This window comes from Rhamphochromis sp. 'chilingali' (assembly GCF_963969265.1).
Source record: "Rhamphochromis sp. 'chilingali' genome assembly, chromosome: 9".
NCBI lineage: Eukaryota > Metazoa > Chordata > Actinopteri > Cichliformes > Cichlidae > Rhamphochromis > Rhamphochromis sp. 'chilingali'.
This window is the reverse complement of record NC_137936.1, coordinates 11,433,953-11,448,038: the sequence shown is the minus strand read 5'-3', so window position 1 is coordinate 11,448,038 and position 14,086 is coordinate 11,433,953. Positions and strand designations below refer to the sequence as shown.

The following is a 14,086-nucleotide window of genomic DNA, read 5'->3' as shown; positions in this document are numbered from 1 at the left end:
CTTTCAAAGAAGCAAATGAAAATAAATGAAGAGCGTCTTTGGTATGCCCTTCCTCTGAGTGCTTGACTTCACAAGGTTGCTCAATCACATGCAGCTCACCTCCCTGTGGCATCCAAAGGCCCTATCTGATCGCTGACTAGCTCCCCCTGGCCCCGTGGTGTGAACCAGGTGCTGTGATGACAAAATGCTCCTGGCAGCAATAAGAGAACAGAGAGAGCAGAGCTCAATTAGCTCAAGCTCCAATCCCAGATCCTCTATTGATTTCCCTCGGATGAGGAATGGCAGACAGGAGAAAGCTCAATCAGACATACCCATGGGACCCGTCTCCCTCTTTGTCTTTTCGTCTCTGTGTGCATGTGTGCACGAGTGTGTGTGTCTCAATAGGGGACAAATTGGTGCCAAGTCAAGGTGCTGGGATGAGGTGAATACATTAGCGATCCACGGTCTTCTTGAATACATGATGGTTAGGTTAATAGTGTTGTCTGCTGATGGTGCTGTGGAAAATGACATGAGTCTTTAAAAGCACGCTGTGCTGTTCCAACCCAGATCAAGTGGAGAAGACGACAGCTCCCTGAAGGGCAAATCAATCTGACAACTCATCAGTTCCATTGTACATGTCTGGACAGTTCGAGCCCTCAAATTAAGCACAGAAATAAGAGAGAGAGTATACAATAGTTAGTCTAAAAGTACTGTTTGTTCTTCACTTACGGCTTAAACATCCCTTTTCTGTGGTGGAAAGCATATATTTTTGTGCTTATTCATCATGCCTGTACATTTGACTTTTTCATTCTCAGTTCACATCTCATTGACCTGTCTCAACATTCACCCACGCAATACTGCTTTCAAGAGAGCACGCTTGTGCGTGTCACAGATCTATTTCACTCTCGTTCAATCTGCATTAAAGCCACTCCTTGCTAGGAGCGAGGTGCTTCACATTTCACAGTTAAGGCTGAAAATGACACAGAATTACATGCAGGAAAAAGTTCGTTTCACCCCTCCCTCTCTCTTCAACACCAAGGTGTGCAAAATTTCTCTCTTTCTTTCCAGCTTTTTAATCGCTTTTTCTCTCTCTGCCCTCATCCGTGCTCTCACTCCTCCTTCAGCCAATTGGTAAATGACACTTAAAAGTTAAGACTCTTTCCACTTCAGACAGCAACAGAAAGTGACCAAAGCTGGGCAGCATTTGACCCACATCAAACCCAGGTGGAGAGGAGGGTCAAACCACACAGACAGACCCGCGGTGTTTGTTTAACCTGCATCAACGTGCCGACAGAGGATATGCATTTGTAACTCAGGCTCAAGTCCAAATAGGTCAAGTACTTCTGGCATGGTGTGCTTATACGACCTACTACAACATACTCGTTTTCTGAGACTTCTGTGATTCTGGTTAAGATAAGAAACTAGTACAGAGTTGTCATGATACTACATTTTTAAACTTGATACTGACCAGAAAATTATTGATAGTTGATACTCTTTCTGATACCATGAGGTGAAAAAAGCAAAGGGAAAAGGCACTTTTTAAAAATAAAGATTAGAACAATACAAACAATAATGTAAATGACAGTGACAGAGTAACTGAACTCTAAGATATCCACATATGAAGTATTTGTGCAAAAAAAAAAAAAAAAAAAAAAAAAAAAACCCCTGACAAAAGCCAAAATTTTGTATGCTTCTGGTGACTGGGCACCATATTTTTTGTACTGATCAAGAGTGTCGGGTTACTCAAAAAAGTAATGTATCACACTTGACTCATTAGCTTTCATAAAAGTGACACAGGATATTACTTAATTACTCACCAGAGAAAGTAATTTGTTACATTGTTTCCATGTTACTCTGACAAATGACCTGAGACGCACTCTGTAATAAAAAAGTACAAGTTAGCATAAATTTTTGGCTACAGTCCCACACACCAACATAAATCCCAATGAGGCCACACATACGAGCTTTCTTTTAGTTTTTACGTAAGTAAGCAAAACTAAAAACACCAAGTAAAGATTAGAACTAGCTGAGAGAAACTTTAAAGGCACAGTGATCCTACTGTAGAAACATGTACAGGTGGAAATTTAGGGTTGATATTCAGGGTCAGGCTGCTGGGCCCTTTAACGTCAGTCTGAGTTTTTGGCTAGCTTTGTGTTAGCATGCTGGCTGTGCAGTAGTTTCTGTTTCTGGATGCAGTTCGCATTTCATCATCATACTCTTGTTCTTTCATGCAACACATATAAAAGTAAAGCACATATTGTAGTTGCTAGTAGACTTTTCTCAACTTCATTCTGGGAATTTACGAAAAGCATTCAACTTTATACACATAAATACTTGCGTTATCCTGTTAACTGCCTCTATTAGACTTAAAGACAGGCAGAACTTATGCTGTTTGTTTCCTAGCTTCCTCACTAATGTTATAGTTTAATAGTTAGCCACTGCCAACAACTGCTACCTAAATAATAACTTAGCATGTGGCTAATATGGCTAGTAATAATAGTTAAATGGCTAATATTAACGTGTTTCCGGGCGTATTAACATTTTACTGTTAATCTCAGTGTTACGGGATCTTTACTGGCCTCTCAAAATCCCTCATCTGTTCCGAGCCTGAACTGCTTCAAAACCCAAATAGAGAAAATTAAGAAAATATAGTTAGGCTGGTTATAAGCATAAATCTACTGCTTTCATCCAACACACTGCAAAGAGGTATAAGACACCATCTGCAATTCTCTCATGTTACAACTGCAGCACAGTTTACAAATGTAAAGCTAACAGCCAAAGCTAAACATGCACAAGCTGAAAACAGAAACAGAGCTCTGCCAACATTGGTATTGATTCACACACACACACACACACACAAAATGCATATATCTCTATAAACCGAAACAAGCATGAATCCATATGCCATCTCGTGTCTCTACCAATCAACACTTCAACACACCAGCTGCTGTGTGTGACATGTATTCTCTTGGTTTCATGGGTGCACTCATTAAAACTATTGGGGAAAAATGTGATAAAAAACAAACATCTGCTTCTTCCTGACTTCTCTTGTTAGAAGTCATGTTAAAAATTGTGAAACACCAAAAGTTAATTCGGAAGCTGAACTTAAAATACTGCCGTGAGGTAATGTCAATGGAAAATTGTATTTAGTAGTCAGTATAATCTTTTAGTGATATAAGTTTGCATATGGTAGAATACTGCATGTAGTTATTTGTATTAGGAAATATTCAACCATGTATACTTAGAGGCATATAATTAATTGTGTGTGATCTCTAACAGGCTGCAGGCTTGGGGTGCATCCCAGGAATGCACCCCCACGTCTGGGAGCATGAGAGCTCATACCTTGTTTTATTGTTTTACGGCAGGATTAACGTAGCTATGTCTGTTTTAGTTTAAGTGCTTCTTTACATATAGATGAACTGCTGGACTTCCTCACCATGTTATCTAGGGTGGGGGAGACTACCCCCTTTCCTGACCAAGGATGTACCTTTTGTGCTCTCATGACCCTTTGATCAGCAGGACACACACACACACACACACACACACACACACACACACACACCTACTGAAGTATAAATAAAGATTGGGGCAGTTTCTTAGTGCGAGTCTCAGTCTGGAGGCTGCCCTTGCTAGCAAGAAGTTCTGTGTGTTTCTCTTCTCTGAGTCTTTACTGAAGAAGTGTTTTAGAATATTTTCCCTAACAGGTAAGGTCTCATCAAGTATGTTCACCCATGCTGCCTCAGCCTGTACATGTGTATTTTATAAAGCTGCACAAAGGGGTTTTGAACTTTTGCCCTCAATCTTGGGAGCTCAGAATGGAAAGCACTGAAATTTATACGCACATGTAGAGCTGGGCGATATGAGATTTTTTCATATCACGATATGTTTTTTTCATTTCAGGCGATAACGATATCTATCACAATATAAGCCAAATAACTATATTTGTAAGATTTAAATGTGCCGTTGCTCACAAGTAAAATGTGAAATAATCAGCAGCTTGTTTTTATTTAAATATTTATTTCCCATAATAAGTTCAACAGGGTAGATGTACTTAAGGAACATGAGACTTTTCCAGATAAATAAAGGCAAATATTGCAAACTACACAAAAGGCAGCCGCTAAAGCGTTTAAGTTTCAAAATAGAACAAATGAAACAAACTACTAAATTGTCAATTCCACTTAGAAACAAAATATTAATTCTAAAAATAAATCTTAGTTTGTTTTACAGAAGAACAGACAAAACTGACTAACTTTTGTCAATATCAAATAAACTGAGAACTAAAAGGAAATTCTCAATCTCTCCTTGTTGTATAGCTGAGCTTTTCAAACAGTTTTAACAGTTACTTTAGTCTGACAAAAGCCGAATGACGAATTAGCGCTTCCAGTCAGAGACTGAGGCTACGTCCACACGTACACGGGTATTTTTGAAAACGGAGATTTTCCGTTTCCGTTTTAAAAAATAATCCCGTCCACACATAAAGGCAGAAATGAAGGAAAACGCTGCTATGAACATGCCAAAGCAGCAGGTGGCGCTAGATTCCTAACCGTGCAGAAATGTTGGCCAATCAGAAGTCTAGAAGCCTCGGTGGGAAAAAGTAAACAAAGCTGGGGCATAGAAGCAGAACCGAGTCGTATGTGTGGACGGACAGTAACTGTGTGTATATGTAAGCATTTAAACACTGCAGAGAGTAGAATTAACAGTAACACTATTGTAGAAATTCATTTCACTGAAACAATAACGTGGCGCACAGTGTGACGCATGCACCAGTTTATTGTATTTCCAGACTTGCTTTCGGCACAATTTACAGTGCACGCTACTCTGTTTTTTGTCAGACTTGAAATAGCCGAAATACCTTCACACTACGGAACTTCTATGGCTCTTCCGTTCGACAATCTCTCCGGCATTGGAACCATCGTCTGTTTTCTCTTCGGTCACGCTCGGTTGATTTTTCTAGTCGGCACACTCATTTCCTCCATTACGCGCTGGCTCCATTACCCGCTGGCTGCTTCCCAAACAAACACACGTGCGGCTTGGCACTTGTGCTGTAAGTAACAAGTCGCGCGACGTGACGCTGCGGCTGTGATTGGTTCGGCTCTGTGCTACTTAATTTGGATTGGCTGACCCTTTTTTTTTTTTTTTTTTTTTTTTTTTTTAAGAGGACAAGAGCGGCGAGGTCTATCGCGATAGCTTAATTTCTCTATCGAGTAAAAGTTATATCGCGATACATATCGTTATCGTTCTATCGCCCAGCTCTACGCACATGCATTCAAAAACTATATGTTCAAATAGCAAAGAAAAGGTGAATACATTTCACAGACTATCGCCAGGGTCAGTGTACTCTAAGGTTAGCCTATAATAGAAGCTTCTTACATTGCTGCACTGATTTTAAATGAGCTGGAGACGAAAAGGTCCTCAAAGACGCACACAGAACCTAACCCTATATCCATCACTACGGGACTTAAATGCACTATAAGCAAATCTGCAGGAAAACACAATATGAGATGGAGGCTTTCTCAAATGACCTACGCAACCAGTAACTGGAAAACAGAGAGCCACAGCTCCCTCGGAGCGCACAAACTGTCTGCCTGTCTCGAGCAGTGCTCACTCTTCCTGCAGCTTGGCCTCAATATAGCTGCCCCAGTGCGTTGACTGGACTAAGCATGCGTCCCTTTATGTCTGGCCCCCTATTTAGTACTTGTGTAATACTCTGCACACTGGGAATGAACCCCATTACTGAGGTAGCTTGTTTTCTTCTTTCTCTCCTTTTCTCACCAGCTCGCATTGCTTGTGTTTATAACACAGGGGACCAGAATCTCCCAAAGGCCTTTGGCTCCAGGCGGAAAGGTGATTTCTTTCCTACTAAAATAACGCAGCATGGGACTCTAATATCGCAGGTGACTGTTGTGATTAAAAGTTGTTTGGCTCCCATGAGGACTACGTGTGTGTGCGTCTGTATGATGTGGCTGTGCCACGACACAAGCATTTATCTGCACCTATTTGCATTTCTTAAGAGTGACAGGAAGAGCTGTGTGGTTTTCATTGCAAACTGTGTTGTAACACCCTTAGGAAACAGCCCTGTAACACAGAGCTCTTTTCCTTCTTTTCAGTGAGGAAAGGATGATGGGCTTTTCATGACACATTTCTCTCTCTGACCTGAGCCCTCTTCCCTTTTCTCTGTCTGCATACATGTGGAGCACACTGGACACGGGTACAGACATCTCCATACAGGGATGAGAAACAGTGCCTGGGCACCTGCAGGATTTAACTAGCAGGCATGAAACTGAAGGTAGCTCTTCACATTGACTTTAACAGGATTTAGTGAGATGAAAGTCTGCTGGGAAGAAAGAAGAAGCACAAAGAAGGAGAGATAAAAGGTGGAGAAGGAGAAGCAGAAAACACAAGAAGAACTAGTGAAATGACAGACTAGCAGGAGCAGACAGGAAATGCCTGGGTATACATCAGCACATAAGTAGTGGTGTATAACACCAGTAAAGACTGTTTCACAGATAACATAAGACAGAGCTGGAAAGGTAGTAATAGTGGTGTGTTCCCTGTAGAGGGTGAGATGGGGCTTAGAGCCGGCAGGGCTCGGGAGTGTCACTGCAACAACGAGGAAAGTGGTTAAAGGGGAACCACAGGTGAGTTAAAGCAGAGTCACTGAGCTGGAAAGAGGTAAAATTGTGTGTAGTTTTCTTTGAGGGCAATGAGGGGGCTGGAGCGACACGCATAATAATCCCACACAAAGAGAGCGAGAGGGAGGGAGAGAGCAAGTGAGAATGGAGGGAGAGCTCTCTGAGGGAGAAACTCGAAATTACATACACACAGGTGAGTCTCAGCATTTCAAACTGCCTTCACACTCACACTCACACACAAACCAGTGCGAGCTAAAAGATGTTTCACGATCGGCAGTGTGATTATGCAACGCCAAAAAATGAATATGTACGCGACTCTTGTTTTTGCCTCAGAGGCGGGTCCCCCCGGCTGACTAATGCTAATGTGCCCGTCTGTGCCTCTTCCACCTCATAGCGTGCCTGCTTCACCTCAAACAACGCAGAGATGTGACAAACTACTGCAGTATGCAACAAGCCTAAAGGTAACAATGTACAAAGAAGAAAGAAGAAAATCTGTCATAAGACGCAGAAACAAACACTGCCTGTATGTTTAAGGTCACAATGTAAGAATAGCTGTTTTCATTATTATCATATTTGATACATAAATGTGTAATTTCCCAGTTTTATATTATTTACAACTTTAAACACATTATACTTTTGTTCTTTCTTTATCGCCATCTCTTTGAACACACGCAGAAACAACTGAGTGGGCGGCAGAACCCTGACAGCTTGCTCACTCTGAAAATTTAACTCTCCTTCGAGCAACACCGCAACACCACCTTATTCTGGAAGGGGAAGACGTTATCTACACCGAAAGCCAGTTCATTTTTAAAGTCGGACTGCTTTGGATTCTGTAGTTTTCATAAATTGTAAAATGGAAATTGGGAACTGTCGGTCAAGAAACAGAAAGAACCTCAGTATTCATCCCCAGGATCACCGCGCTGCCTCTCTGCTGCAGACTTTAGTTTGCATTACAGTAAATTTGGAACGAAAGGCTAATCTGTAAACACATGACATGCACAAACTCAGTGTAATGTTAACCAAGCTTCCCACACACACTCGTGAGTCAGCACGACATGTTCATTTACCGACAGGCTGCCGTTCGTGCTTATTTTCTCATTCATCTGAAAACACAGAGTTTGCCGTAGTCGAGGATAAGATCAGGGCTTTAGATGTTTCGCATTGTAATAAACCTTTGAAAAAGGCTCCTTTATGCACTCGCAGTGAGACGCATGAATATGGGAATGAAAGGTTAAAGTATTACGAAAACGCTCGGCCTACTTGAATAGAATATTAATTACGTAACGGCGACACAATAAATCACAAAATAAGCCGCCTTGACAATTAGTAGGTTGATATAATGGCGGCCCTGATACGGGCATCTAGCCACAACAAGAGTGTGTTTTAGGAAAATGTCATCATTTACTCTAGCCTATAAAAATTATAGAAAACAGCCTTAAGCCCGGAGAACAAAATGGATGTTGAGTTGGACAAAACATCCATCTGCCACCTTCTTTACGGCACAGGCGCAAGGCAATAACGAGGTTATTTGGCTGTTGGTATTTGCTGCCTGCTCCTGTGCCTACAGGTGATGTGAGGGAAACCTTAATAAATTCAGGCATTCTGTCATCAAACTGTTCCACGCGTGGATGTGAAGAAAGTGGAGCTATTTATTTTAGCATGGAAGATAAATATGTTCCTGTTAAAAAAGCCGGGGGCCTAAATTCAAACAAACCTTATTGGTCTAGTAGACCCAGCTGAGCTACATAACATCTCACATAGTTAACGCGAACACGCACTTGCACACACTTGGGTAGGATGGGGTGGGGGGGCTGACATACAGCTCTATGATTCGCTTATTTTTCTCACATTAATTTCATTCCCACTTTCTTTCTCGTCTTGTTCCCACTTCTCATGCGGTATCCCTCCATTTTATCGGTTTTCTCTTCCCCTTTCATTCACAACATAATAATTTGAAGGTAATGAATGCTTTAAGGGTAGATTCTGGGGAAGTGAGCAAACAAGAAAAGGAAGCCTTTGTCATCTCATGCTCCATCTCTGCTATTCAGTGCCAGCGGTACACTCGCGTCGCATCCACTCCTCTCAGCACAATGAGCCTGAGACATCAAAGCGGAGATTGAGAGGGAGAGAGCGCGAGGAAGACAGAGGGGAGGGAGGGAGACAAAAGCGGAAAAAGCAACCGAGGAAGAAAGCCAGAAAGAAGAGACGGACCCCAAAAATACCTGTTTTTCCCCTTCTTTTTTCTCTCTGTCATTACAGTGTAATATTTCCTGCTGAATGGGCTTCTATCATTTTTTCTTCGCAGGACATAAACCATTTTAATCTTGGCACTCAAAAGTTGCAGTGGTTCCTAATTAAAAAAAAAAACACATTTTCACATATGCAACAGAACATTTCTGGCCTTCCTCACAGCAGCTACCAAACTCATTTTATTCAGTGCCAGTGGAAGTAAGCATTCCTATAAGGCACTCTATCAACACTATTATGCAAAAGCAGCAAAAGTTTTGTTTTTTTAAATCAGTAGAAAAATAATGATGTGAAATGCAAGTAGACCAGGCTGTCTGAGACTCTAAACTTTGAATAAATACTAAACAAAGGGCTGCGCATTTGAAGGAAATAAGCACTGAAGCCTTGATGTTTAAGGCAAATAAGGAAAAACAGAATTTACTGACGCTCCGAGCCGATCAATTTTGCCTCGGCACCTCATCCCATCCATGTTTACCCAGGGTATGATTTTACTGTTACTTACTGTGCATATATCCTTTAAATATTTGGGAGTAGTAATTTGTGGGGAGGAAAAAAAGAAAAACCAAATGCAAATGAGCAGCATGCTCTTATTGTGAAATGATTAACATTCCCTCCACAGATCAGAGCAGGTTTCTCAGCTCCCCTGGTTGAAATGCTAATGGTGCTTCCAACCCAGTTTAATGTCAATCCTCCTCTATTTTTTTCCCTGTTAGGGAGGAGCTTCCCGTCGTCGTTTCCATACACAGCAGCAGGAGGGACAGGCAGCAGGTCTACTCCCCCATCTGGATTTGGGGAATCAACCCAAGACAAAAAAAAAAGAGAGAGAAAGAGGAACAGGAGGAGTGTTTGATGGTGAGGGGGCCAGTGGATACAGACTAAAACCTGATCTCGCCTTTGAAGATATCCAACTTGTTTTAAAAGGGTATAATAATAATAAAAATGTGGCTCCCTCAGGGGAAGAGAGCAGCAAATCTCCCCTGTTGATTGCATTTCTTTTTTAACCACCATATTCATTTTTATTTTTCTCCACAGTCTGCCGGGCTGATTTTGTGAGACCAAAATCGATCACACAGTGGATTTTTCGAGTCAGGCAATGTATCACTTGCTGGAGTGTTAAGGTTAGCAAGTTTTTAACATTCATCAACAAAAGGTGTGCAACACTGCTACCATGAAAAATCCTACTTCAGTGTTTCGAATGAGCTTTAGATGAAATAAAGCTTTCTGGTATGTGTAATATATACAGAATATCTATTTTAAGACTAGACTATGTATCACATGCACTTACAGCGTACTGTAGCTGTATTGTTTAGTAACCTGTCCTGGAAAGCCATTTGAGGAAATTCCAGCTGGCAAGACAGCTTTTTAAACTAGATGCGAAGCTAATTCTTCAAAAATATTTACTGCCAAATCAAGTCAGCATGTGCTTTTTTTTAAAGAAAGATTTTTTTAAAAAAAGTGAGCTGAGGACTGAATTTCAATCTAATTCTACTCTGTATTCAACACAACCAAGTAGAGACGCCCCAGAGAGCGAACCCGTGATCATTCCTGGGATACAGGAGTGACAGCAGTGAGGGATTTAGCGATGTGATAACTGTCAACACACAATCAGCACTGCGGTATCGTTACAAGGCTTACGTTGTTTAGCTTGGAATTATTAGCTTTCCGAACATGGAGCAGAATCACTTGTAAAACACCCCGAGCTGCCACTCATTCACAGCCGCGAGAATTTCTGTCGCATGCTTTTCATTTAAAGTTTTATATGTGCATTAAATCTGAGCTGCATATGCGCCCGTTATTGCGTGTTCACAGCGCACGCGGTTGCACGTCTTAGCCTTTCTTTACAAGCGCAGTTACTGCAGAATACAGAGCGCCAATTTATCATGCCACAGTAACTGAAATGATGGCATATAATCACACAGCCTCCCAGAGTCTGTTTTCCTAAGTTAAACATGGGCATATGCCAAGGTCCCCAGACTAATGAGTTGCACTGACAAAGCTCTAACCAGACAGATAGAGCTTTATGAATGTACTGTGACAAAATACATGACTGCAATATCAAACGCAATTCAATAGGTGGTAAAATTGCTTTTTCTTCCAAGCTGTGCTTTAAAAATCAGTAACCAATTTAGCTTATGTACTCAACTGTTACAGTCAAGCTGGTCAAGAAGCAGGCAAGCGACCTCTTTGTTAACAGTTTGTTCCTACCTTTGGGTCGGCAGTGAGCAGCTTAAAAGCCTCGTACACCTGTTTCTCTTTGACTCCACCACCCAGGTCCAGGAAGTTTGCTGGCTTTCCTCCATGCAGGTCAATGATGTCACACGTGGCCATGGCCAAACCAGCTCCATTCACTGTTACGACAATGTAATGTAATAATTAGGCACTCGTTTTTATGCACTTTCACATATTTGTGTTAACGATAATTGAGGCTAAAGTATAACAATTTGAACATTAAATAAAGGCTAATATTCGGATATTGAAACAGACGTGCCTGAGAACAAAGTGCGATACATGCAGACACGAGTTAATTAAAGTAACATTACTGACACTGAAGGAAAGATGGCATGAACTATAATAACCCGCAAAGGAATTCAGTGCTAAGTCATCCACTAAATACGAGCAAATAGCTGGAAAAAAATGCCACACTTAAAAAGTGAATCTGCTGGAAATCTTCTAATCAGAAACATTCAAGTCAAGCAACACAGAGAAAATTTGATTACAACTCAGCTCCCGACTTCAGAGAAGAGAGTGTTGATTAGAAGAGGTTGTGCTATGCTTTTGGACTGTGGACTATGTCATCATTTAGCCAACTGCCTGTGCCTCTGCCCTGCTGAGTTGTGCAGGAGCCAAGTGCACAAAAATGTCCTACATAATTTGGTTTAGCCAAGCTGAACTTGCGTCCTGGCAAGCTCCCCAACCAAGGTCTCAATAAAAGGGAAATTCGCTTTAACAGCTGTCACTTTGGTGGCTTACGGAGTTCTCAAGGAAGCTGCGGGGCCTTAAAAGCTGTTGTTACTTTAGGAGAGCCTGGGAGCTGGGGATGCAGAATGGGGTTTGTGTGCAGAATGGAGGAGAAGTGTTAACAGACAACTAATGTGTTTATGAGGCTACGGGGTAAGAAGTGAGAGCACCTGTTAGTGCAGTTGTACACTGTAAAAGCTTTGATTTATGACAAGAGAGGGGGCCTTTAATGAGAATGCTAACAATCTGGCTCACAGGAGACTTCCTGGGTGGATTATAGCTAATTAGAACGCATTGGTTATGGCAGCAATCCTTCTGGAGTCTTCAGAAAGCTGCTTGTAATGTGGACTGGAGGAGAGCACAGACTGCCGTTAGTTTGACTAAGTTTTAACTGTGTCTGAGCTTTTCGCTTACTCTACTTAAGAGACACATTAAAGCCACATGGCAGGAGGGGAGAACTCCTTTATTGGGTGGTGTATGTGCAAGCAGGTGTGTCGGGTCTGATGGAGAGATTCGCTTCCTTACCAAAGCAGGCAATGTTCCCATCCAGTCCGATATATTTAAGGTCCCACTTTGCTGCAGCCATCTCCGTGGGGTCGGCCTCCGTCATGTCATCCATGGCAAACACGTTTTTCTGACGGAACTCAGCGTTGTCATCAAAGTTGATCTTAGCATCAAAGCAAACCACTACGGTAAGGGATGGGTAAAAGACAGCAATGGGGGAAAAATAGAACAAGTGAGAAAGAGGAAGCAGAATCCAGACATTAAAAAAAAACCTAGTTACCATTTCTAAAACCTGAAAGTAATGAACTCCAGGGTGTCCCCTCAGTCTGCTGGTCTTAATTATTTCAGGCTCACTAAGGTATGTGGTTTTGACACTGCCTCTAAGGAAAAGACTATTATAGCAAATGGACATTTCCTTTACACATCAAAGAGTGTGTATTTCAAAGACTCTACACTCTTAAAGCCACCTGAAAATACCGCACACTAATAATGTAACAAATTAGTAGAAGCGCTTACACTTAAATAGTGACTCTAACTGAAAGGGATAACTGGACATTCAAAAGAAATACAGTTATTTGCCGTCTTGGTGAGAATTTGAAAAGTCACGTCTATTTGCTAAATTTGTAGCTGGAGCCAGAAGTCAGTTAGCTCAGCTTATTATTAAAACCAGGAAAGTAGGGGGAAAGGTAACAAATTCACCCCGATATTGAAGCTCAATTAATTTAATACAAAACCTAAAGTATAAAAATGACATCCAAATGGAGGACCACGTCTCCTAGTTCCAGTTTTTGCTTTGCTAACCAGCTGCTTGTGCTGACTTTATATTCTCCAGTCCAGTTTTCAGTCTCAGGCCTCACAGTATTTTCCACACTTTGCTTTAAAATGAACTACGGTAATGTTCTATAGCACCTTCAATATTAACTATTCCACTTAATGGCTAATTACATTTAAACATTCAGGCAATCCTGATGCGAAACTGAGGAAAGGAAGGAAAATATTGAAATGTGCAAATATTTTATGAGTGCAACATGAGCAACATACATGGACACAAGACACATGGAGCCGGCAGACTCTCCTGGGACTGGGGAGTCGGCATGCTGCGTCCTCCAGGTGAAGCGTTTTCCTCACTACACAATTCCTTTTTGTTCTGTTTTGACACATCCATTATTGCAGTCTATCTACAAAATGTATTCAGCTATTACCAAACGAGACAAAAAAATACAAATTTTCCACCCTTGAGAAATTTTCCTTCTCCAAACACGTCTGTCGAAAGCCTGCAAGAAAATAGCTGTGCTCCCTTGCGACGTGTGAACAAATCGAAGCAAAGAATGAGCTGATGTTAATGTGAAGCCCTTCTACAAAGCCTGCTTCAATCACAACACCTGCGTCTTCCTTCTTTAAAAAAAAAAGAAAAAAAAAAATCATACCCCTCGTATAAATTCAGTTTTTTTAAGGACTCATTTTCTGCATTAATATTCATAACGAATCACACAAAAACATTGTCGTGTGAGTGTTTGATAACTTTGAGCAAGCATCTTTTTTTTGAGGAAACTAAGGATCAAAGAAGTGATGCATCTTCAGCACGCTGTAATAGTGTATGACACATCACACTCAATCTGTGTTCAGCTCCAAAGACAAGACAATCACTCTTATTTCTTTGAGAGAAAAATAAAAACAAAAACCAACGTTTGGCAGCGTCACAAGCGCTGGAATAATGCTTTGTGACTTCCTATAACAGCCTTCTCATGTGAATGACGAGCACTTGA

The 14,086-nt window shown here is 41.3% G+C and overlaps 1 protein-coding gene across 1 annotated transcript in view; it reads right to left on the bottom strand.

Moving 5' to 3' along the window:
* The window catches only part of suclg2 (succinate-CoA ligase GDP-forming subunit beta), a 108,813-nt gene that overhangs the window by 41,697 nt on the left and 53,030 nt on the right, over window positions 1-14,086 (bottom strand). Inside the window, exons 8-9 of the mRNA XM_080890872.1 lie at window positions 12,342-12,503; window positions 11,064-11,206 (exon numbers count right to left, since the gene is read on the bottom strand). Coding sequence (XP_080746998.1) covers window positions 11,064-11,206; window positions 12,342-12,503 — 305 coding nt within the window. The remainder of the gene's footprint in view (window positions 1-11,063; window positions 11,207-12,341; window positions 12,504-14,086) is intronic.